Source organism: Leopardus geoffroyi, chromosome B4 (assembly GCF_018350155.1).
Source record: "Leopardus geoffroyi isolate Oge1 chromosome B4, O.geoffroyi_Oge1_pat1.0, whole genome shotgun sequence".
In the NCBI taxonomy this organism is placed as follows: Eukaryota; Metazoa; Chordata; class Mammalia; order Carnivora; family Felidae; genus Leopardus; species Leopardus geoffroyi.
In genome coordinates this window covers 105,871,260-105,895,733 of record NC_059341.1, presented here as the reverse complement: position 1 = coordinate 105,895,733, position 24,474 = coordinate 105,871,260, and the positions used below count along the sequence as shown (strand labels likewise).

The window sequence follows — 24,474 nt, the reverse complement described above, 5'->3', positions numbered from 1 at the left end:
CTCCCTTCCTAAGCAAAAACTTTAATTCCCATCTCTGAATCAGCTACTTCCTTTATTTTTATTTATTTTTTTCTCTTTAAAGTGTATCAACATATACAAAAAATATACTTATGATCATTTTTTTATCTATCTCTCCTCATTAGAATATAAATGCCATAAAGGCAAAGATATTTTTTGTTTTTTCACTACTGCATCCTCAGTATCTATTACAGTGCCTGACACATGGTAGGAACTAATGAAATATCTGTGAAATGAATGCATGCACACAGGTATGAATGAATGAACATATTCTGGAAACAAAAGTTAAGAAGCCTTGGTAATGTTAGTGAGAGGCAAAGGTTTCTGGCATGTAGGCAGCAATATAGTTGAATCAAAAATGAATTCCGTTTGTCCTCTGCTCTGGTGTCTGTTGTCACTAGTAAAGTTAAGAATTTCAGAATCTGGGTTTCTATCTATCCCCATGAAATCTGTACCTATTAAATCAGCATTTTAAAAGTAAAAGCTGTACATATATAATAGAGATCTTAAACTCCATTATTGTGAGAATCAAATACTGCTATAAAGTGATATCAAGAGAAAGCCTTTGTAAGTCTGTATTTTAGGTTATTTCATTCACTAAGAATAAGCCTCACTGCTATAATAAAGTCTCCTTAAAGCAGGCCTAACATGATACATTAAAGTATTTCAAAATTTTTTCTCTGCACTTTAGAAATAAAATACTGTGCTGGAGGTGGAGTTAAGATGGTGGAGCAGTATGGAGACCCTGAACTTGTCTCATCCCTGAAACGCAGGTAGATCAGCACCAAACTATTTTGAATACCTGGGAAATTGATCTGAGGATGAACACAACAATCTGTATAACTTAAGCCATAGAACTCACAAGGTATACAGAGCAGAGAGGTGAACTGGAGGAGAGAAAAGCTGTGGAGGGTATGGAGCCATTTTCACAGAAAGAGGACACAAACAGAAAGAGAAAGGGGGAGAGTGGAAGGCATCTGGAGATTGCAGGAGAAACATTCCCTTGAAAGTAGCTGGAGAGAAAGAGAAAGAGTGAAAACACTTGCAAGGGACTAAACAAGAAATTTGTTCCCCAAAACCACTGAGGGGAAGAAAGGAGAGGGTTTCAATACCACCAGGATTCTATAAACAGTGGAGCACACAGTCTAAAGGTTTGGAGATCACGGTCTGGTGGCACTCTGGTGAGGAAGTACGGTGAATCCTCAGAAGCAGGCAATGCAGGCTGAGGGGTTCATGTGCCACATGGGGAGAAGTGGTTCCCCTCCTTGGAGAGCATTTGGTAGAGGTCATACAGCCTCCCCACAGCCAAAGGTCCCAGCAGACCCCCGAAGAGCAGTGTTTGCTGGCATTGGGACAAAGATGCCAGGCAGCAGTGAGACCTGGGGCCGCCTGTGTGTTGTGATTTGCCATAATCTCTGAATGACCACACAAACATTTTCTGGGGCAAGCCGGCACCTGGCCATTGCTCAGTAAGACCCTCCCACAGAGAGTCGGTGCAGATCCAAGTCACCAGGGTCTATGAAGTGCGGGGTTTTGAAACACAAACCCACCTGAGACAAAACTCTGGAGCTGGAAAGAGGTGCCAGACAGCTTGGACATGGACAAGGTAGAGGCAGGGAGTGGATGGAGGCCTGAGACAAAGGAGGGGGAGGGGTGCTAGATCGTAGGTCAGTGGGAGTGTGAAGTTCCTGTGTCAGACACTAGGGAGCTGGGTAAAACCATTTCCACCTGCCGTGTGCACGTGCACACACAATGATCCAACCCAGTAAGCTAAACAGTGCCAACTACTGGAGAACGGAGTCATTATACCAAGCCCCATCCAATTGTGCCCTCCAAGCACGTCCCCCAAAAGATGGGTGGTGGGGGGGGGGTCACTCCATGTGCTGATTAGTGGATGGACTATAGAGAGCTTCATAGTTTCAGTTCTAGGGGAAACTGGCTGTAACTTCATTCAGGTTTCATTCTCTTTGATGGTTCATTTATTTGTTCATTTTCTTTCATTCTGTTTTTGCTTAAATTGTTTTCTTTCTTCTCTCTTTTCTTTCTCTTTCTTGGATACAGAAAGAGAAAAAATTATTTTTTACTTTATTTTTTATTTAAAAATTTTTGTATTCTAATTCATTTTATTTTTATTCTATTTTATTCTATTTTTTAATTTTTAAAATTTTTCTTACCTTTTTTCCCCCCTTTTCCTTTTTTTCTATCAAGCTTCTTTCAACAAGCAGAATGAAACACACCTAGGATCTAGCTTCCTTTGTTTGATCTTTGATTTGTTTTTTATTTTTAAACTTAATATTTTATTTTATTATTATATTCTCTTCCTCCAAAATGACAAAATGAAGGAATTCACTCCAAAAGAAAGAATAGGAAATGACAGCCAGAGACTTAATCAACACAGATATAAATAATATGTCTGAACTAGAATTTAGAGCCATGATAGTAAGAATACTAGCTGGGGGTGAGAAAAAGCATAGAAGACACTAGAGAATCCATACCTGTGGAAGAAAAAGAAATAACACCTAGTCAGACTGAAATTAAAAATGCTATAACCATGATGCAATCTCGAATGGATGCCACAATGCCAAAGATGTGCAAAGCAGAGCAGCAAATCAGCAACACTGAAGATAAAATTATGGAGAATAATGAAGCAGGAAAAAAAGGGAAACAAAGGCAAAAAGAACATGATACAGACTTAGAGAACTCACTGATTTATCAAGAAGGAATAACATCCAAATCATAGGAGACCCAGAAGATGAAGAGAAAGAAAAGGGACATAAGGTTTATGTGAACAAATTATAAAGGAAAACCTTCCTAATCTAGGGAAGGACACAGACATCAAAATCCAAGAAGCACAGGGAACTCCCATCAGATTCCACAAAAACCGACCATCACCAAGACATATCATAGTCAAATTCACAAAATACACAGACAAGGAAAAAATTATGAAAGGAGCAAGACAAAAAAGTCCTTAATCTATAAGGGAAGACAGACCAGGTTCACAGCAGACCTATTTACAGAAGCTTGGTGAGCCAGAAAGGAGTGGCAGAATATATTCAACATCCTGAACTGGAAAAATTTGCAGCCAAGAATTCATTATCCAGCAAGGCTGTCATTCAAAATAGAACGAGAGATAAAGATTTTCCCAAACAAAAGCTAAAGGAGTTCATGACCACTAGTCCAACACTGTAAGAAATTTTAAGGGGGATTCTTTGAGTGGAGAAAAGACAAAAACGAACAAAAGCAACAAAGACCAGAAAGGACCAGAGAACATCACCAAAAACAACAACTCTACAGGTAACACAATGGCACTAAATGCGTATCTTTCCATACTCACTCTAAGTGTCAATGGACTACACGCTTCAATCAAAAGCCATAGAGTAATCAGAATGGATAAGAAAACAAGATCCATCCATATGCTGCTAACAAGAGACTCATTTGAGACCTAAAGACACCTGCAGATTGAAAATATAGGTATGGAGAACCATCTATCATGTTACTCGTTGTCAAAGGAAATCTGGAGGAGCCATACTTATATCAGACAAACTAGATTTTAAAATAAAGACCATAACAAGAGGTGAAGCAGGTAATATATCGCAATTATATATATATATATATATATATATATATATATATATATATATATCGTAATTAAGGGGCTTACCCACTAAGAAAATGTTACAATTGTAAACATTTATGCCCCCAATATGGCAACACTGAAATATATAAATCAATTAATCACAAACAAAGAAACTCATTGATAATAATACCATAATCGTCGGGGACTTCAATCCCACTTACAGCAATGGAAAGATCAGTAAAGCAGAAAATCAACAAGGAAACAATGGTTTTGAATGACATACTGGACTGGATGGACTTAAAAGATATATTCAGAACATTCCATCCTAAAGCAGCAGAATACACATTCTTCTCAAGTGCACATGGCACATTCTCCAGAACAGATCACATACTGGGTTACAAAATTAGCCCTCGACAAGTACAAACAAGTACACACATGCAGTGTGTATTTTCAGACCACAATGCTATAAAACTTGAAATCAACCACAAGAAAAAACTTGGAAAAACCATGAATACTTAGAGATTAAAGAAGATCCTACTAAAGAATGAATGGGCTAAATCAAGAAATTAAAGAGAAAGTTAAAAAGTACATGGCAGCCAATGAAAATAAAAACACAATAGTCCAAAACCTCTGAGTTGTGGCAAAGGTGGTCCTAAAAGTGAAGTATATAGCAATCCAGGCCTTCCTAAAGAAGGAAGAGAGGTCACAAATACACAACCTAACCTTACACCTAAAAGAGATGGAAAGAACAGCAAATAAGCCCAAAACCAGTGAAGATGGGAAATAATAAAGATTAGAACAAAAATCAATAATACAGAAATCAAAAAACAAAAACAAAAAATAATAGAACACATCAATGAAACTAGGAACTGGTTCTTTCAAAGAATTAACAAAATTGATAAATCCCTAACCAGACTGATCAAAAAGAAAAAGGAAAGGACCCAAATAAATAAAATCACAAAAGAGAAGAGATCACAACCAACACCAGAGAAATATAAACAATAAGAGAATATTATGAGCAATTATATGCCGATAAATTGGGCAATTTTAACCAGTAAAGCAATTGAATCAGTAATCAAAAATTTCCCAACAAACAAGAGTCCAGGGAGAGATGGCGTTCTGGGGGAATTCTACGAAATATTTTAGGAAGAGTTAACACGTATTTCTTTAAAGTTGTTCCAAAAAACAGAAATGGAAGGAACACTTCTAAACTCATTCTACAAAGCCAGCATTACCTTGATTCCAAAACCAGACACTAAAAAGGAGAACCCACTAAAAAGGAGAACTACAGACAAATTTTCCTGATGAACATGAATGCAAAAATTCTCAACTAGCCAATCGGATCCAACAATACATTAAAAGAATTATTCACCATGATCAAGTGGGATTTATTCCTGGGATGCAGGGCTGGTTCAATATCAACAAATCAATGTTATACATCATATTAATAAAACAAAGGATAAAAACCACATGATCCTCTCAATAGATGCAGAGAAAGCATTTGACAAAATACAGCATCCTTTCTTGATAAAAACCCTCAAAAGAGTAGGGATAGAAGAAACATACCTCAACATCATGAAGGCCATATATGAAAGACCCACAGCTAATATCATCCACGATAGGGAAAACTGAGATCTATCCCTATAAGGTCACGAACATGACAGGGATGCCTACTCTCACCACTGTTATTCAACATAGTGTTGGAAGTCCTAGCTGCAGCAATCAGACAACAAAAAGAAATAAAAAGCATCCATATCAGCAAGGTAGATGTCCAACTTTCATTCTTCACAGACAACATGATACTCTATGTGGAAAATCCAAAAGACTACACCCAAAAACTGCTAGAACTGATACATGAATTCGTCAATGTTGCAGGTTATAAAATCAATGTACAGATATCAGTTGCATTTCTATACACCAATAATGAAGCAACAGAAAGAGATATCCAGAAATTGATCCCATTTACAATTGCACCAAAAACCATAAAATACCTAGGATAAACCTAACCAAAGAGGTGAAAAATCTATACACTGAAAACTATAGAGAGCTGATGGAAGAAATTGAAAAAGACACAAAAAATGGAAAAACATTCCATGTTCATGAATTGGAAGAACAAATATTGTTAAAATGTCAATACTACTCAAAGCGATCTACATATTCAATGCAATCCCTATCAAAATAACACCAGAATTCTTCACAGAGCTAGAACAAACAATTCTAAAATTTGTATGGAACCAGAAAAGACCCTGAATACCCAAAGTAATGTTGATGAAGAAAACCAAAGCTGGAGGCATTACAATTCTGTAATGCTTACAATTCTGTAAGCTGTATTACAAAGCTGTAATCATCAAGACAGTATGGTACTGGCACAACAACAGTCACAAAGGTCAATGGAACAGAACAGAGAACCCAGAAATGGACCCACAAACGTATGGCCAACTAATATTTGACAAAGCAAGCAAGAATATTCAATGGAAAAAAGTCTCTTCACCAAATGGTGCTGGGAAAACTGGACGGTGACATGTAGAATAAACCTGGACCACTTTCTTACACCATACACAAAAATAAACTAAAAATGGATAAAAGACTTAAAAATAAGACAGGAAGCCATCAAAATCCTAGAGGAGGAAACAGGCAACAACCTCATTGACCTTGGACGCAACAAGTCTGGAGGCAAGGGAAACAAAAGCAAAAATGAACTTTTGGGACTTCAAGATAAAAAGCTTCTGCACAGTGAAGGAAACAATCTATAAAACTAAAAGGCAACCGATGGAATGGCAGAAGATATTTGCAAATGACATATCTGATAAAGGGTTAGTATCCAATAACTATAAACAACTTATCAAACTCACCACTCAAAAAACAACCCAGTGAAGAAATGGGCAAAAGACATGAATAGACACTTTCCTAAAGAAGACATCCAGATGGCTATCAGACATTAAAAAATGCTCAAAATCACTCATCGTTGGGGAAATACAAATAAAAACCACAATGAGATACCACCTCACACCTGTCAGAATGGATAACATGAACAACTCGCAACAACAGATGTTGGCGAGGATGCAGAGAAAGAGGAGCCCTTTTGCACTGCTGGTGGGAATGCAAACTGGTGCAGCCACTCTGGAAAACAGTATGGAAGTTCTTCAAAAAATTAAAAATTGAACTACCCTATGACCCAGCAATTGCACTCCTATGAATTTATCCAAAGGATACAAAAATGCTGATTCAAAGGGGCACATGTACTCCAATGTTCATAGCACTACTATCGACAATAGCCAAAATATGGAAAGAGCTCATATGTCCATCGACTAATGAATGGACAAAAAAGATGGGATATGTGTGTACATACACACACACACACACACACACACACACACACACACACACACAATGGAATATTACTTGGTGATCAAAAAAAATGAAATCTTGCCATTTGCAACAACGTGGCTGGAACTAGAATGTATTATGCTAAGTGAAATAAGGTAGAGAAAGACAAATATCATATGATTTCACTCATGTGGAATTTAAGAAACAAAACAGATGAACATAGGGGAAGGGATGCAAAAACAAGACATAAAGAGAGGGAGACAAACTATAAGAGACTCTTAAATACAGAGAACAAACTGAGGGTTGCTGGAGGGGTGTTGGGTCAGGAGATGGGCTAAATGGGTGATGGGCATTAAGGAGGACACTTGTTGGGATGAGCACTAGGTGTTATATGCAAGTGATGACATCACTAAATTCTATTCCTGAAATCATTATTATACTATATGTTAACTAAATTGGATTTAAATAAATAAATAAATATAAACAAAAATATAAATAAATAAAAAATAAATTTTAAAAGATAAACTTGACAAAAATTTCATATAAATAAAAGAATAAATGTAGTCTAAGAATGAAGTTATGAAGCACAACAATAAATAGCACTTATCTTAGTTGGGTTATCACAGGGAAGATTCTACAACAAAGATTTAAGTATAACTGAACTATCTGGGAGGGAAAGAAACACTGGTAGGGAAGTAGATAAAAGGAGAAAGAAAGGCAGCTCAGTAAAAGGTATGCTATTAAAAAAGATACCACTTTAGGGGCACCTGGGTGGCTCAGTTGGTTAAGTCTCCGACTTCGGCTCAGGTCATGATCTCACACTCCATGAGTTCGAGCCCCGCACCAAGCTCTGTGCTGACATCTCAGAGCCTGGAGCCTGCTTCAGATTCTGTGTCTCCCTCTCTCTCTGCCCCTCCACACCTCATGCTCTGTCTCTCTCTGTCTCTCAAAAATTAAATATTAAAAAAAAAAAACTTTAGCACAAGCTGGGTTTAATCACAATGGGAAACTGAGAGCTAGTGTAGACAACATAGCTCACAATCATCTTACCTGAAATGTTAAGCAGTTAATGTATTTGCACATCGACTTGTATCAATCATTAATTCAAGGCTACTCACGGGGAGGAATTAATTCCCAGAACCTGTATACAGGTAGTGCTTGCTTTAGCAGTCAGAGAAAACCGATAGGGAAAAATGCAGATACTGCCAGCTAGAAGGCAAGCTGGCACACTAATGAAATGCCTGAGAAAATTTAGGTTAGACCTCCAACAGTATCTGCTATAACGATGAACCTACCAGCCACCCTATGAATGAGAATATGAGTATTTCCACTGTGCAGGACTATGTCTTCCTTCCATATCTCTCTCGTTGCTTCCTCAACCAGCAGTAACAACTATTCTCAAATTATTGTTCATGATTCCCCTGCTTCTTTAATAGCTTTTTTGTATGTATTTTTTCCATTAAGAATATACCATTATTTTGCTGAAGAGCTTTAAAAAAATGGTACTAAAAAATACGTAGTCTTCTGTAAATTTTTTAGTTTTCCATTCAATTTTATGTTTCTTATGTTTAGCCATATGAGATGTATTGCAGTAGTTTAAATTTTACCGTGTAATTGCCCCTTTTAGTCCAGCTGAGTATCACTGCCTGTTACTGATCTTGACAGGTACTGCTAGGTAGGATACACTAGAAAAAAGCTGAAAATTAACTGCCTTAGCTCTTGCCTCTGACCCCTACCCGAGATCTATGTTGCCACAAGTGGCTCTGGATGCCTAGCCCAAGCTTTCATAGTTTTCTAGTCGCCCTCAAACTCTCCACAAGTCTGGAAGAATCCATGGAAAATATTCTAACACCCAAAAAAACTGAAGGAGGGAAAATTCTCTACTACTCCCAGAGATTGTTCTTGTAGAGATAAGAAAACTAATTTACTATTTTTTATGAGCCAGGGATAAGAAAAATAACTTACTATTTTTATAGGTTAATATAGGCAATCTTTGATTTTAATTTAACATCTGTTTTTACACATTACCATGTTTCCCAAAAGCTACTTTCACAACAGGAATGCATTGTGATTCTCCAAGTTCTAACACATAGTTTCTTTGAGTTACTATAATGAGGCAGGTACCCCAGAACACAGCTTGGTAATCCACCTCCTTAGAACACCCAGTGGCAAACAATTTTGCCAAATGTCATAATCATAATGCTGCCTCAAGTTGGAAACATAAGAAAGACAATTTTTTTTTTAATGTTTATTTCTTTTTGAGAGAGAGAGAGAGAGAGAGAGAACAAGCACAACGAGCAGAGCAGGGTAGGAGCAGAGAGAGAGAGTGAGACATAGAATCTGAAGCAGGCTCCAGGCTCTGAGATGTCAGCACGGGGCTTGAACTCACAAACTGTAAGACCATGACCTAAGCTGAAGATGGATGCTTAACCGACTGAGCCACCCAGGCGTCCCAACAAAGATAATTTAAAAGACTGACATTTGTGGTAAAACATGAATAGTCCTATCTTATTTTTAGTATAAATTTGTTATATTCACACTATATTGGGAAATGAGACCACATATTTAAAACGTCTGACATATGTAACTTCAGCTATTATTTAATGACATTTAAATGCTAGACAGTGATAGTAGACAAAAAGATATGAATGATACAAAAAAAGGCAATTACCTTAACACCTGAAAATACAGACAAATTCTCTTACCTGCTTTATTCCACAGTAATCAGCAATACTGCTGATCAGCTCTGACATAACCTGAACTTCATGAGACTTTTTCAAATTCATAAACTCATCTGGTTTCACATTTTCACCTGAACAAAAGTAAAACAAAATTAAAATACTGCTATCAAAGGAACAAAATGTAATGAAAAATCATTAGTTAATGTTCATGTTTTCTGCAATTACATGTGACAATAACATATTCTATTGTGTCTGCATGATAAATCTCTATTAGTTTAGCTGCTATGAATCAAAATTTGAATTAAGAATATAAATAAGAAGATGACCCATAGAACATTATTAAAAATGTTCCTTGACAGAAAACACAATTAACAAAGGAAAGGACTGATAACTGAACTACAATGTAGGAAACAATGGGGAGATCCATAACTAAGTTATTCTGTATAATTCATAAGAAAGATTGACACAAGCCAATCTATCAGTGCTCATGATAGAAAGTCTAACAATAAATTAAAAACACGTTGGAAAGAATACATATATGAACAATCTACTGCTTCTAGTACTAAAAAAACATGCATACATACACATATACAAACACACCTACCAGTTCTCTGTTTTTGATTTCCTTGAAGGGCTGTAAGCAACTGTTCAAAAGGAGTACATATTCCCAAGTTTTGTACAGAATAATATCTCACAGCCAAAGCAAAGGCTTCCACACTCACTAGCTTCTGGGAAGTTTCACAAAATATTTGGGGAAAATTGGCAATACCTAAAAAAAATGAGGATAAAAAGAAAAATGTTAGCAATAACTAGTTAATAGCTAACTTGGGTGAAATTTAAAAAATGAGTGAAAAACACTGGACTTTTACAATGAATTACAATATTTCCATTTTGGTGTGAATTTTGAAAATCTCTCTAATGACTCCATTATATTTATTATTTCGATTATTAGCTATTTGTAGCACCTGGTTTTCTCTTAGTGCTCACAATTATATATTTAAACTCTAAATTAAAATTTGAGTCTTTTTTTTTTTTTTTTGGTTCCAAAAGCCAAAAAAAAAAAGATAAAAGTTTAAAATATTGCTAAATTGCGGGTGCCTGGGTTGCTCAGTCGGTTAAGCATCCAACTTCAGCTCAGGTCATGATCACATGGTTCTTGAGTTTAAGCCCCACGTCAGGCTCTGTGGTGACAGCTCAGAGCCTAGAGCCTGCTTTGGACTGTGTCTCCCTTGCTCTCTGCCCCTTCCCCACTCGTGCTCTGTCTTTGTCTCTCAAAAACAAATAAATGTTAAAAATTTTTGAAAAAAAATATTGCTAAACTGTAGTCATTACATAATTTATGAACAGTCTGGCTGACCTGCGACTGTGAATTTAAAGGCAATCAGCCTGCATGCACTGCACTGTTATTCCCCGTGCACACTGCATGTAGAACGATGGCAATGTCCCCAATGGTATAAATGTTACTGTAAAAGAGCCCTGCATCATTTGCACCATGTAGAAATTTTGTGTGCATGTGTGTTCAGCGCACTATCAAGATGAGTTCAAAAACTACTCATGATATATTCAGGTGAAAACAGTTCATTTTCTTCCCCTGGTCAGTTTTAAACCAGACATTCTATAAGTTTATTACAGGAACTACCGATGATTTCCAAATGCTCACTCATTACGAAGAGTATGGTCAACTGTCGCACTGTTTGCAAACATCGGGTACCTCTCTCTGTGCGAGGATCATGCATCCTTTTGAGCTCTAGTGTGGCCACATCTCACCAAAGTGAACTACGCCATTTTCAGACAGAAGTTTTAAGAGGATCAGAAAATTCACTATGCTTTCTATTCCCAGAACTGTAATCACTGAAACATGTGTCAAGATGGAACCTGAGTCCTTGAATGAGGATGACACAGACATCACCACTGTCAAACTATGCTACAACATACAGAAAAGTAAACTTCATTCTTTTTAGTGACTGAGTTTTTAGGTTTATTACTGCAGCATAAGCTCGCCCATTCTAATGGGTACACGTATGTACACGGACAGATTTGCTTTTTATTTGTTCAATTTCATTTGTCTAGGGCCATTTTCAGTACATTTAATGTATTTAGGAAGCTTACAAAAAGGGCATTCCAAGTCTTTAGTGGTTCAAATAAACTCTCCAGATAGATTGGTCTAATTAAGTTTACTCATTGAAAATTACTTTAAATAATTAAAAAAAAACCCCACACATCCAGTGTTTAAATGAAGTATTTAAAATGTTCGCCTTACGAATCACTTCTCAGCCTTTTGGCTAAGACCAAGTGTAGTAAAATGTTCACCTTACAAAGAATGGTACAATCCAGGAAACAACTTTGGTTCTCCCAGAGAAACCAAACTACATGCTACGAAGTCTATTCTAGCATAGCTGACCCTCCATAGTTACTTGTAAAATTATAAAAGCTTATTTAAACACAAAGAATAATGATGCTCCTGACAAAATTTAAAAGAAGAAAATTGATGGAGGCTCTCAGAATTCTAAATAAAAACTACATGTTTAGATAGTATCTTTTTGAAGTTAATTAATATCTATTAAGATATTGGTGATAATGTTTACCATTTTAATTAATAAGAATATGGTTGGCAGAGACCTGTAACTTCCATTTCTGAATCAACAAGATAGAAATATAAGCTATAAGATTACTATAGTGGATTTATTTAAGCTATATTTCACATATTATAAAGTTCTTTGGATATTTTACAAACTGAATTTACTAACACAGCCAAAAGAAATAAAATCCACATCAAAATATTTAGGTATGATACAGAGGGGAAAACTCAGTCAACTATTAAGTGAGACTCTCAGGTTTAAGGGCAGTCTCAACATCCCCAAGTTCCAGGGCAGCAATTTCTTAGAGTGTGATAGAATAAGAGTATTAAATCTCAAAGTGCAGAGGGACTATTATAGTAGTCAGTTATTGGACAATGTTGCCAACAGAAAGAAATGTTGATGTTTCTGTTGGAAAAGTAAAGGTTCAAATCAACTTAACTATTCTACTGAAAATACTTGAAAAAAAAAATCCCAATCCAACCTGATCTAAATGGTGTTAATTTGCTTTTAATTATAGGCCTCAAAGTAATTTCAGAAATTTGGAAATCAAAATTACAAAACTATTATCTTTAGCAATGATTGCTTTAAAAAAAAAAAGATAGTGATCTGATTTAATCCATTAGTTTATGTTATTTAGGGTTACACCAGTTTATTCAGATAGTCTAGAATCTGTGAAAAATCTTTCTGAATTACAGAAATATTTCTAAAGATTCAGAGGAGAGAGAGAGAGAGAGAGCGAGACAGATGTGTCATGTTCTTACCTTTGCTTCCATCTCTGAAACAGTATGTAAGAAAAGTTATGTGGCAATGGTAATAGTGTATGTGGTCCTCACAGTGCTTCTCTAAATACTTGTAGGAGCTTGGGTTTGGCAACTGGCAAAACAGAAACTACAGTGCTACTCAACTGATATTTACTTATTAATTAGTTCAACTTTTTTACACAGAAAACTTGGTTTTTAAATTTGTTGCCCAATGTGCCAGCATACTATGTGGCTTGATTATTTTGTAAATGTCTCCCCCTACTGGAAGCACCTGTTCTGCTTGATTGCATGCTTTGTCTTTAATTTAACTCTTATTTTTGTACACCTAGATCACTATTCCACAGAAATTTCTTATAATGTAGATTAATCGGGCATGAGAGAGCAAGGGGAGCAAAGAGATGGGGAAAAGCTATTTTCTGTAAATATGAGATCAGGGTATCTCTTTAAAAAAAACCCAGCAGAGATCAATGCACAAGGAAAGATAGAAAAGTCATATATGCACGTTGGATTATAAAAATCTCAAGGTAGAGAAATGAATAATAACACTTCAAAACTAGAAATAGAAATATTCAATCAATATATTTACATTGTACATAGTCTACATATTTACATTTAATAAATAAAAATAAAGTTTCAAAAATAAATGTCTGTTATTTTACCTGAATGTTATTTAGCACTTTAAGGAAGACAGAATACTGTTAGGATTCACAATAAATCAACATTATAACTAACATTTATTGCTCATATGCTATGTGTCAGGCACCGTGTTCAACACTTCACATTTAATGGAATAGTCTAATGAGGTGATTACATAGTGGCCTCATCCCCATTTACAGAGTAAGAAACTGCAACCTAGAGAGCCAGGTTCACACACACACCAAATGGCAAGGCACATGAACCTTGCTCACAAATCTCACTTTGATTAGCATGCCACAGCAGTCAATTCAGTGGGCAACAAATGAAAACAGGGAAGACAGCAGTTAAAACCGCTCGGCAAATCTGATGGTCAGAATCAGGTCTAGCCAGAACTCCCTCTGGCAGAGGTGCATACCATGCATGGTAATATCTGAAGATGGTTCATATTCACTTTGCTATGTTCTTAATTCTTTCACTTTACTTCCCTCAACACCTCCCTCTACTGGAAATTATTTTAAGGTTTCGAAAAATTTAAAAAGTAACTTTTACACATAGAACAACTGATAACTCTCTGAAAAGGAAATAATGAGGTTTTATAATGAAATCTTGTTGTAGTATCTATTTCTAAAAACAAAGCAACCCGTCTCCTTCATGCCATGCTACGCCAGCACTCAGCTGTAAAGCAACACCTTGGAAAGCAACAACACCTTGTACACAGAAGGCACTCAGTAAAGAGGGGATGAATGGATGAATGAATGAATGAATGAATGAAAGCAACACTTTAATACACTCACTATTGCAGTATCACCAGCTATACTAGGAGAAACAAATTCTAAGATTCTGTGGTGGCAGCGATCACTGAGGCCAGTGGGAGGACTTCAGTAGCACTGCTGAGCCTGTTAGAATAGAATCTCATCTGAGCCCTAATGACTATAATCATAAGGGGAGACAAGAGCAATTTAGAACATTTAGAATGTGATACAAGATAGAATATAATTATGTGCTAAATTTTGAGGTTTAACTGTGTTATAGGAGTTAGGACAAAGGTCACTATTGCTATTACACAGCCTAGACCAGTCCCATGGTCCAGAATGTCAAGAAAAAATCAACAGTGCCCTCTTAATAATCATCTTCAAAGGACATGGAAATGTCTTATATTCATTTGTACATGAATATCCTACAGATGCCTCCAATTCAAAAGGCTCAAAACTGAACTGAACATTCTCATGCTCTTTAAATAATGTCTTGTTTAATAATGTCCTTGCTCACTCAGTGCTGAAGTTTTTCCATCATCTTAAATGCTCCCTGTGCCCTTGATCCACATACCTAGCCACTCATCAATCTTAATATAAAAATGTCTTTCATTGTGGAATGAATCTCCCCATCCCATCCCCCATCATCACCACCAGGGTTCAAACTCTATTAGTTCCCACCAGTGCTACTGCAATAGCTTCACAGGTGATTTTTTTCTGATCGATAAAACTGCCATAAGCATAATAAGTGCTCAAAAGTGTTGCCTGAGTTCAATTGAACATGTTTCCTAAAATAGAAACTTACTTATATTCAATGCAAATTTAACTACATATTGTAAGGCTATAATTTCCACAACAGACTTAGGCTTTAATCTTTTATACTTGTTTAGCAGACTTCAAGCCAAAGTTAAAGTCTGTCTTGCTGAACTGTGAAAATTATAGATAGGATGTTTTAAATTTTATGAATGTTTGAGTATCTCCATAATCCTATCATTTATATAAGGAAGAAATAAAATATATACTGTTGTTTTTTTTTTTTTTTTTTAATCACTTTATATCATCCAATTACATCTAGGAAACTTTTTGCGTATGCTACTTCAGGGCAATTTCTGGTTGCATATGAATTGAAACAGTATGTCATTCAACATGTAAACCACACTCTCAGAAAGAATAAGGTAAAATTAACAAGGAATTGACATTCATGTTCTCACTGTGCCAATATTAACATCATACTGAATGTTTAAAGTACATGTAACCATTTCAAAAGTATTTTCACATTTAACTAGTTATTTGTAACAATAAAATTAAATATAAAAATAGGAAAATCTAACCACGTATTTTAACTGTAAGAGACCATTTTCATAGTTTAATTTGAAGGCAAATAAAAATATTATACAAAAATACAGCAATTTAGAAACTGATGTGGTAAATTAAAAAACAACAACTCGGGGCGCCTGGGTGGCGCAGTTGGTTAAGCGTCCGACTTCAGCCAGGTCACGATCTCGCGGTCCGTGAGTTCGAGCCCCGCGTCGGGCTCTGGGCTGATGGCTCAGAGCCTGGAGCCTGTTTCCGATTCTGTGTCTCCCTCTCTCTCTGCCCCTCCCCCGTTCATGCTCTGTCTCTCTCTGTCCCAAAAATGAATAAACGTTGAAAAAAAAAAAAAATTTAAAAAACAACAACAAAAAACAAAACAACGGCAAAAAACCCTGATAAAAAGATCAACAATTCCAAGGTGTTTTCTATGTGTGAGGTAATAACTAAACCTCAATAAAGCTAATTTGAGATTCAGTTATGGGACATGTGTCTTAGCATTTACAAAGCATATGGACAACAAATGATCAATGAGGATTCCAGGGGCACAGAAATCCCCAGTGAGAATTCTGAGACGCCACATAGGATGTGCTTACTCAGGTCTCTGCACTTGTTTTCAACTCTGTCCGAGACCATCTTCTCCAGGTATTTTCATGGCTCACTCTCACTCCCTTTAGGTCTGTGCTCAAATGTCACAATTTCAGTGAAAATTTCTCTGATAACTCTGTTTAAAACTGCAACCACGGGGCACCTGGGTGGCTCAGTCAGTTAAGGGTCCGACTTCAGCTCAGGTCATGATCTTGAGGTTGGTGAGTTCCAGCCCCGTGTCGGGCTCTGTGCTGACAGCTCAGAGCCTGAAGCTGCTTCAGATTCTGTGTCTCCCTCTCTCTCTCTGCCCCTCCCCTGCTCGCTCTCTCTCTCTCTCTCTCAAAAATAGACATTAAAAAAAATTAAAAAAAAAAACTGCAACCACATTCAACCCTTACCCTCTCTGATCTTTTTTTTTTTTTTTTTTTTTTATAGCACTTAACACCATCTGATGTTTATAGCAAGTAAGATCCAAGAGGACACAGGTTTTTATTCAATACTGATTCCTCAGAACTTAGAATAATGCTTGGTACTTAAGTAAGTATTCAATGAATAAGTGAACGAGCAAGAACTAGGTTTAAATTCTGTTTATCAGACTGTCTATCCCTGTGTGGCCATGAGTAATTTATTTATCTGCTCTAAGATTTGATTTATCCATAAAATGGGAGGGAAATACATATTTTATAATGTCATTAAAGAATACACACATACATATATGCATACAAATACACGTGAATATGTACACAAGAATTTGATGTATTTACACACATGTGCATACATGCATACACACACACATATATACATATCACTTAATACAGAGCCTAGAACACAGTAAGCACCCCCCAAACCATGAATCTAAACTAAGTAACTAAGTATACTTAGGGTTTTGTCAGAATAGAAGGTTGAAAACACACAAATGTTTTTAGGTCCAGAATACCATATAGGATACTATGAAAGAACCCAAAAGAAAGATCAATACACATACCCAGTTCCTAAATGTGGAGCCTGCTGGGAGAAAGGAGGTTTGGGTCTGGAACTTAGGTGCAAGACCTTCATCATTAGAATGAAGGCACAACTAGGGACAAGTGAGCTGCAACTTGAGACACAACAGAGGAGTCCAAGAGCCAACCCTGGGTTCCGCATTCTAGGCAGGATGACAATAAGAATTACCAGTGTTGGGACCCCAGTGGTTAGCACTGGCTACCACTATTGTAGCATCAGCTTTAAAGTATAGGAGAGAATTCTAATACTAATGATATTTCTCACTGAATTTATTACAAGCTTGACTATGCCTTAAAGACCTGATGTAGAGTTTCAAATTTATTAAGTTTTAATTTTCTATTACTGAAAGTCTCTATTTTCAGAAAATAACCAAAGCCAAGAGATAGATTACTAGAAATCCAACCACTCAAAACTCCATTTAAAATCAGAAGTATTTAAAAGTAAATTAAATATTTGTAAAGATTTTCTAAAGAATAAATTTTAAATTTAATAAATCAAATATGATTCTATTACCAAAATACAAAATTAATTCCGAATTGCAAAACTTTAAAAATTGGTGTTATAATTGTACAGGATACTTTAAAAATTGACCAGTAAGTGCTTTGAAATCAAACTCTGGTCACTTGTTCCTACCACAGATGTCTCATTTCCTATTCAACTGTCACTTCTTAATATCACTTTAGTCTCTACCGCCCACAGTGCCTCAACAATGTTAGTATCTTAGTAACTAACAATACCATTGACCTCTTTTTTTTTTTATTATTTTTTATTATTTTTTTTTTCAACGTTTATTTATTTTTGGGACAGAGAGAGACAGAGCATGAACGGGGGAGGGGCAGAGAGAGAGGGAGACACAGAATCGGAAACAGGCTCCAGGCTCTGAGCCATCAGCCCAGAGCCCGACGCGGGGCTCGAACTCATGGACCGCGAGATCGTGACCTGGCTGAAGTCGGACGCTTAACCGACTGCGCCACCCAGGCGCCCCAACCACTGACCTCTTATTGAGAAGACCAATATTTCTTTTCTACACATTGACTTGGACCTAGATTTCCACGCTTTCAAAAATAAACAAGGCTTTCCAGTTTATTATTTGAGGCAGGACACACAAAAAGCTTTTGTCCCAAGTACACTGTAATTATAAGCATAATTAATAACTAATAGGACATCTTAAAAGGGTAAAATTAAGTCACACCTCTCTCTTAAAATTATACTTTTTTTCCATTATGCATTTCATTAACTTCAGCTTAATTTCATCTGCCATTGTTAGCTAAACTCCATTACTTACACTTCAACAATACAAAATAAATGTGTCTATTCTACTCTTAACTCAGTTATTATCATTTGCCAAGTAGAAGGAATACACACAAGGAACCTGCATTAAACATACACTTTCGGGGCGCCTGGGTGGCGCAGGCGGTTAAGCGTCCGACTTCAGCCAGGTCACGATCTCGCGGTCCGTGAGTTCGAGCCCCGCGTCGGGCTCTGGGCTGATGGCTCGGAGCCTGGAGCCTGTTTCTGATTCTGTGTCTCCCTCTCTCTCTGCCCCTCCCCCGTTCATGCTGTGTCTCTCTCTGTCCCAAAAATAAATAAACGTTGAAAAAAAATGCTTTAAAAAAAAAAAAAAAAAAAAACAAAAAAAACATACACTTTCATTTATCTAGTTCCTACCATACCTCAGGCAGATCTTGTTCTTTACTTAACTTTTGTGTTTATAATTAATCAAATCAAATCAATTATTCTTTAGGGATCATTCTTCAAGGTGGCTGCAAACAGAGCATAAACAAATAAAATGTCCACCTAAATTTTAAATTCACCATTTTGTTTTCAATAACAAAGAGGGAAAAATTGAGCCTCAGTAACTGTCATTGGTGCTGCCTAGAGACACTAGAGCTATCTAGAGCTCATTAGAGATCATCTAGAGCTGAATCTGAAATGGAGCATCCCCTAACAAGAGGAAGGACTCTTTCCAACACTTGATATTATCTACAATTGCTAAATTATGGAAACAGCCCAAGTGTCCATCGACTGATGAATGGATTAAAAAAAGATGTAGTGTATACGTACAATGAAATATGAGCCCTACAAAAGAATGATATCTTGCCATCTGAAGCAACACGAATAGGGCTAGAAATATTAGGCTAAGTGAAATAAGTCAGTCAGAGAAGACAAATACCATATGATTTCACTCATACGTGGAAATTAAGAAACAAATGAACAAAGGGGTAAAAAAGAGAGAGAGAGGCAAACCAAGAACAGGCTTTTTTTTCTTTCTGTTTTTTTAAAGAAATGGACTGTTAACTATAGAGAACTGATGGTTACCAGAGGGGAGGTGGGAGGGAATGGGGGAAATAGGTGATGGGGGTTAAGGAGTGCACTTGTGACAAGCACTGGATGATGCCCAATGTAAGTGTTGAATCACCATATTGCATACCAGAAATTATTATTATACTGCATGCTAATAAACTGGAATTTATATAAAAACGTCTTTAAAAAGGACAAAAATAACTTTTTCTAAAAAGGAATAAAGACAGACTATGCAATGAAGACTAGTTAAATTAATGTTGGAAAATATATAAATCGCTAATAATAAGGAACAAAAAGTTACCAGAAAAAGTGAAGAATGAGCCCAAGTGTTGGTCTAAATGAAAAAGAATTCAAAGAAGTTTGTAATACTATTAACACTTCCAACCAGTGGTTCTTACCCTGAGATCTAAGAGCTAAAGAAGCCTGTGAATCACCTAAAGCTGTACATAGCTTTGCGTCTAATTATGAGCATGGTACCCTATTTTTTTGAGGAAGGGGTTCTATAGCATTCATTTACTTCAATCTTTTAATGGGACTTGCGACCCAAAAGATTAAGAATCACTCATTTTACTATTTTTTTAACCTTTATATTCCCAAATGTAAATATTATAACATGTAATTCAACCAAGTATTTTTCGTCTGCTTCTAGAGATCATTTTAAATGTTCAAAACATGAAAACTAAGTAGTGACTACCAAAATAACCTAGGATTATTATTTTTTCCCCCATTAGGAGAGAGCTATTAATTCTTAACATGAAATTTATATTTTTAAAGTTAATCTAACTTTGAAAGATAACCCTTTCCTTTCCAGTATTTTTATTATTTAACAGATCCTCAGTGTTGATGGTCTAAGTTACTAGGCTGGCTTTTTTAGATAATGCCCATCTAAAAAAAACAAGTAAATAATTTAAGGTACCAAAACATATAGATTAGTCTATTCCATTTGGCAAAATATATGTTAATAATAATAAATGGTTTTAAATAAATTTGCACAATCTAAATTTAAATCTCTAATAAAAAAGGCAAGATTGTTACTTGTTTGCAGAATCCCAGAGACATCTCAAGTGATACAACAACCTGATCCAGGAGAAGAATGAACCACATATTTTATAAGCTATATTACAAAACTGTAGTCATCAAGACAGTATGGCACTGGCACACACAAAAAAGTGACACACATATCAACGGAACAGAATAGAAAACCCAGAAATGGACCCACAACTATATGGTCAACCAATCTTTGACAAAGCAAGAAAGACTATCCAGTGGAAAAAAGAGTTTTTCAACAAATGGTGTTGGGAAAACTGGACGGTGATATGCAGAAGAATGAAACTGGACCACTTTCTTACACCATACCAAAATAAATAAGTCAATGAAAGACCTAAATGGAGACAGGAAGCCATCAAAATCCTAGAGGAATGCACAGGCAGAAACCTCTTTGGTCTTGGCTATAGCAACTTCTTACTAGACGGTGTCATCAAAGGCAAGAGAAATAAAAACAAACATGAACTATTGGGACCTCATCAAGATAAAAAGCTTCTTCACAGCAAAGGAAACAATCAACAAAACCAAAAGGCAGCCTATAGAATGGGAGAAGATATTTGCAAATAACATATTTGATAAAGGGTTAGTATCCAAAATCTATATAGAACTTAATAAGCTCAACACTCGAAACACAAGTAGCCCAGTGAAGACATGAATAGACACTTTTCCAAAGAAGACACCCAGATGGCTAACAGACACATGAAGAAATGCTCAACATCCCTCATCATCAGGGAAACACAAACCAAAACCATGAAGAGATACCACGTCATACCTGTCAGAATGGCTAAACTTAACACAGGAAACAACAGATCTGTAGAGGGTGTAGAGAAAGAAGAGCCCTCTTACACTGCTGGTGGGAATGCAAACTATACAGCCACTCTGGAGAATAGTATGGAGCTTCCTCAAGAAGCCAAAAATTGAACTACCTTATGATCCAGCTATTGCACTACTATGTATTTACCCAAAGGATCCAAAAATACTGATTCAAAGTGGGTACATGCTCCCCAATGTTTATAGAAGCATTATCAACAATTGCTAAATTATGGAGAGAGCCCAAATGTCCATCAATTGATGAATGGATAAAGAACATGTGGTGTGTGTGTGTGTGTGTGTGTGTGTGTGTGTGTGTGTATTCCTCTCTCTCTCTATATTTATGTATGTGTGTGTGTGTGTGTGTATATATATACACACACACATATATATACACACACAATGGAATATTACTCAGCCCTAAAAAAGAATGAAACTTGCCATTTGTAATATATTTGTAAAGACATGGATAGAGCTGTGAAATAAGTCAATCAGAGAAAACAAATATCTATGATTTCACTTATATGTGTAATTTAAGAAACAACACAGATGAACATATGGGAAGGGGGGCAGAAGAGAGAGAGAAACAAACCACAAAGGACTCTTAATGATACAGAAGAAACTATGAGGTGACAGAGAGAGATGGGTGGGAAGTGGGCTAAATGGGTGATGGGTGCTAAGGAGTGCACTTGTTGGGATGAGCACTGGGTGTTGGATGTAAATGATGAATCACTGAATTCTACTCTTGAATCCAATATTGCACTATATATTAACTAAAATTTAAATTTAAGAAAGGGGAAATTTTTTTAAATTAAAACTTGAAATAGAAAAATATAAATATAAAATAAAATATAAAGTTGATAGGTAAAAAATAAATAAATAAAAAAAAAGTAAACTTAAGTCAAATACACATACTAAGTGAAAGGTGGGAGAAGGAAGATTGAAAAGAACAAACAGGGGCACCTGGGTGGCTCAGTCGGTTAAGCGCTGACTTCGGCTCAGGTCATGATCTCATGGTTCATGAGTTCAAGCCCCGCATCGGGCTCTGTGCTGACAGCTCAGAGCCTGGAGCCTGCTTCAGATTCTGTCTCTCTCTCTGCCCCTCCCCCACTCATGCTCCGTCTCTCAAAAATCAATAAACATTAAAAAAAAATTTTTTTAAAGAAAAAGAACAAACGGGGCGTCTGGGTGGTACAGTTGTTTGGACGTCCACCTTCAGCTCAGGTCATGATCTCACGGTTCATGAGTTCAAGCCCCACGTCAGGCTCTGTGCTGACAGCTCAGAGCCTAGAGCTGGCTTCGGATTCTGTGTCTCCCTCTCTTTGTGCCCCTCCTCCACTCACACTCTCTCTCTTTCAAAAATAAAGATTAAACAAAAATAAAAAGAAAAGAACAGAAGTAGAAATATTTTATACAAGTTTAAGTTTGCCAGATTAAAAATGACCCTCCTCCTAAAAAACAATAATTATTTCCAGATAATTTAGTAATGGAATTATACTTCCAAATCTGTCTTTGGTAGAAAATACTATAAAGTATTAAGCAGTATTAAAGGTTTATAAAAGCAGGTGTTGTAGACAAAAGGACAGATTCACTATGTTTAGATAATGGCTTCATACTCAACAGATGCAAAGAGCAGTCAATTAAGAATAATAATCTTTGAGAAATAATTGTTGACAAAGAGCCAGCTGTAATGAAATTCTGAATACTCTAAAAATAGTCAGTTTTAAAATAAAAAAAAATAGTTGTCATGATACATTACCTCACTAAGATGGCATAAACATTCTTAAGAAACACACAGAGAAGAATAAAACAATAAATGAGGAACAGCTTAACATGCCAGGAGGGAAAACTAGAATTTTATTGTGGAGAATGATAAAAACTTGTGGAAGCAATACAACAACTGAAACACACACAGCTGGACATTTTAAATTTCAAATACAAAGAATGATGAAAAACTTATTTGGAAAATGAAATCAACCAGTTTTGGATAAAAGCACTGTCACATAGCTGGAAATTAAATAATAAAAATAGATAGATAGATACACAGACAGACAGATAGATAGATATAGAAAGGAGCACCTGGGTGGCTCAGTTGGTTAAGCCTCTGACTCTTGATTTTTGTTCCGCTCAGGTCATGATTTCATGGTTTGTGAGATTGAGCCCCGTATTGGTCTCTGTGCTGATAGCATGGAGCCTGCTTGGGATTTTCTCTCTCCCTCTCTCTCTCTCTCTGCCCCTTCCAGACTTGTGCATGTGTGTGCTCACATGCGTGTGTGCATGCTCTCTCTCTCTCTCAAAATAAACTTTAGATAGATTGATAAATGGTAAATTAAGCATTTTCTTGGGTAATGCTTAGAACATAGGACTTGCACAGATCACACAGTCTAGAAAGTATAATTTTCAGACTAAATGAGAAGAAACTAGAGTAAAATTCTGCTTAGAAAGGAAAACTCCATTCATCTTTCCATTTTGTTTTATACTATAATTACCAATATATTTTATCTTTCTTATTGGAATGTGAATTTTTAAAGACAAAGATTATGCCCAGTTCACTTTTGTATTCAAGCACAATACCTAGTACCATGTTATACTAATAAAATCTTAAATAATATTTGTAAAAAGTAGAATACAGACACCCAGAAGTTGTAAAGTGTAGAGACTACTGACCTTTCTTATCTTAATTCCAATAATGACTACAACAAATTTTGAATACTGAATTTGTAGAGGGGAGAGACAAGATGCTCAAGGATTGCTTAGTCCTTTCTCTCACTTTTCAACTATCAGTAGGGTTAAATTCATTCCAATCACATTTGGTCCTTATAGCCTAGAGAAGAGATAATTCGTACTACCCAAATAAAACATGTCAACTGATTCTAAAAATATGAAGCAGTAGATACATGGTTGAGGAGCAATGAATGTGAAATCTTAAAATCTCCATTTGGGTGATCTTAAATACAATATATCTAAAACTAAATGCATTATTTCCCCCAAAGAATTCTTTGAATTATCTTTGATTCCTCCATTTCCCTAAACTCATATAAATATCGGTCACCAAGAACTACCAATTTTCTCTGCACAAATTCT

The 24,474-nt window shown here is 36.2% G+C and overlaps 1 protein-coding gene across 10 annotated transcripts in view; it reads right to left on the bottom strand.

Moving 5' to 3' along the window:
* METTL25 (methyltransferase like 25) overlaps positions 1 to 24,474 on the bottom strand; it is a 156,969-nt gene that overhangs the window by 121,163 nt on the left and 11,332 nt on the right. For all 10 annotated transcript variants that reach the window (XR_006709505.1, XR_006709506.1, XR_006709504.1 and 7 more), the window contains exons 2-3: positions 10,208 to 10,372; positions 9,628 to 9,734 (exon numbers count right to left, since the gene is read on the bottom strand). Coding sequence is in view for 4 of the 10 variants with exons in the window: in XM_045466615.1 (XP_045322571.1) it covers positions 9,628 to 9,734; positions 10,208 to 10,372 (272 nt within the window). In the remaining 6 variants the exon portion in view is untranslated. The remainder of the gene's footprint in view (positions 1 to 9,627; positions 9,735 to 10,207; positions 10,373 to 24,474) is intronic.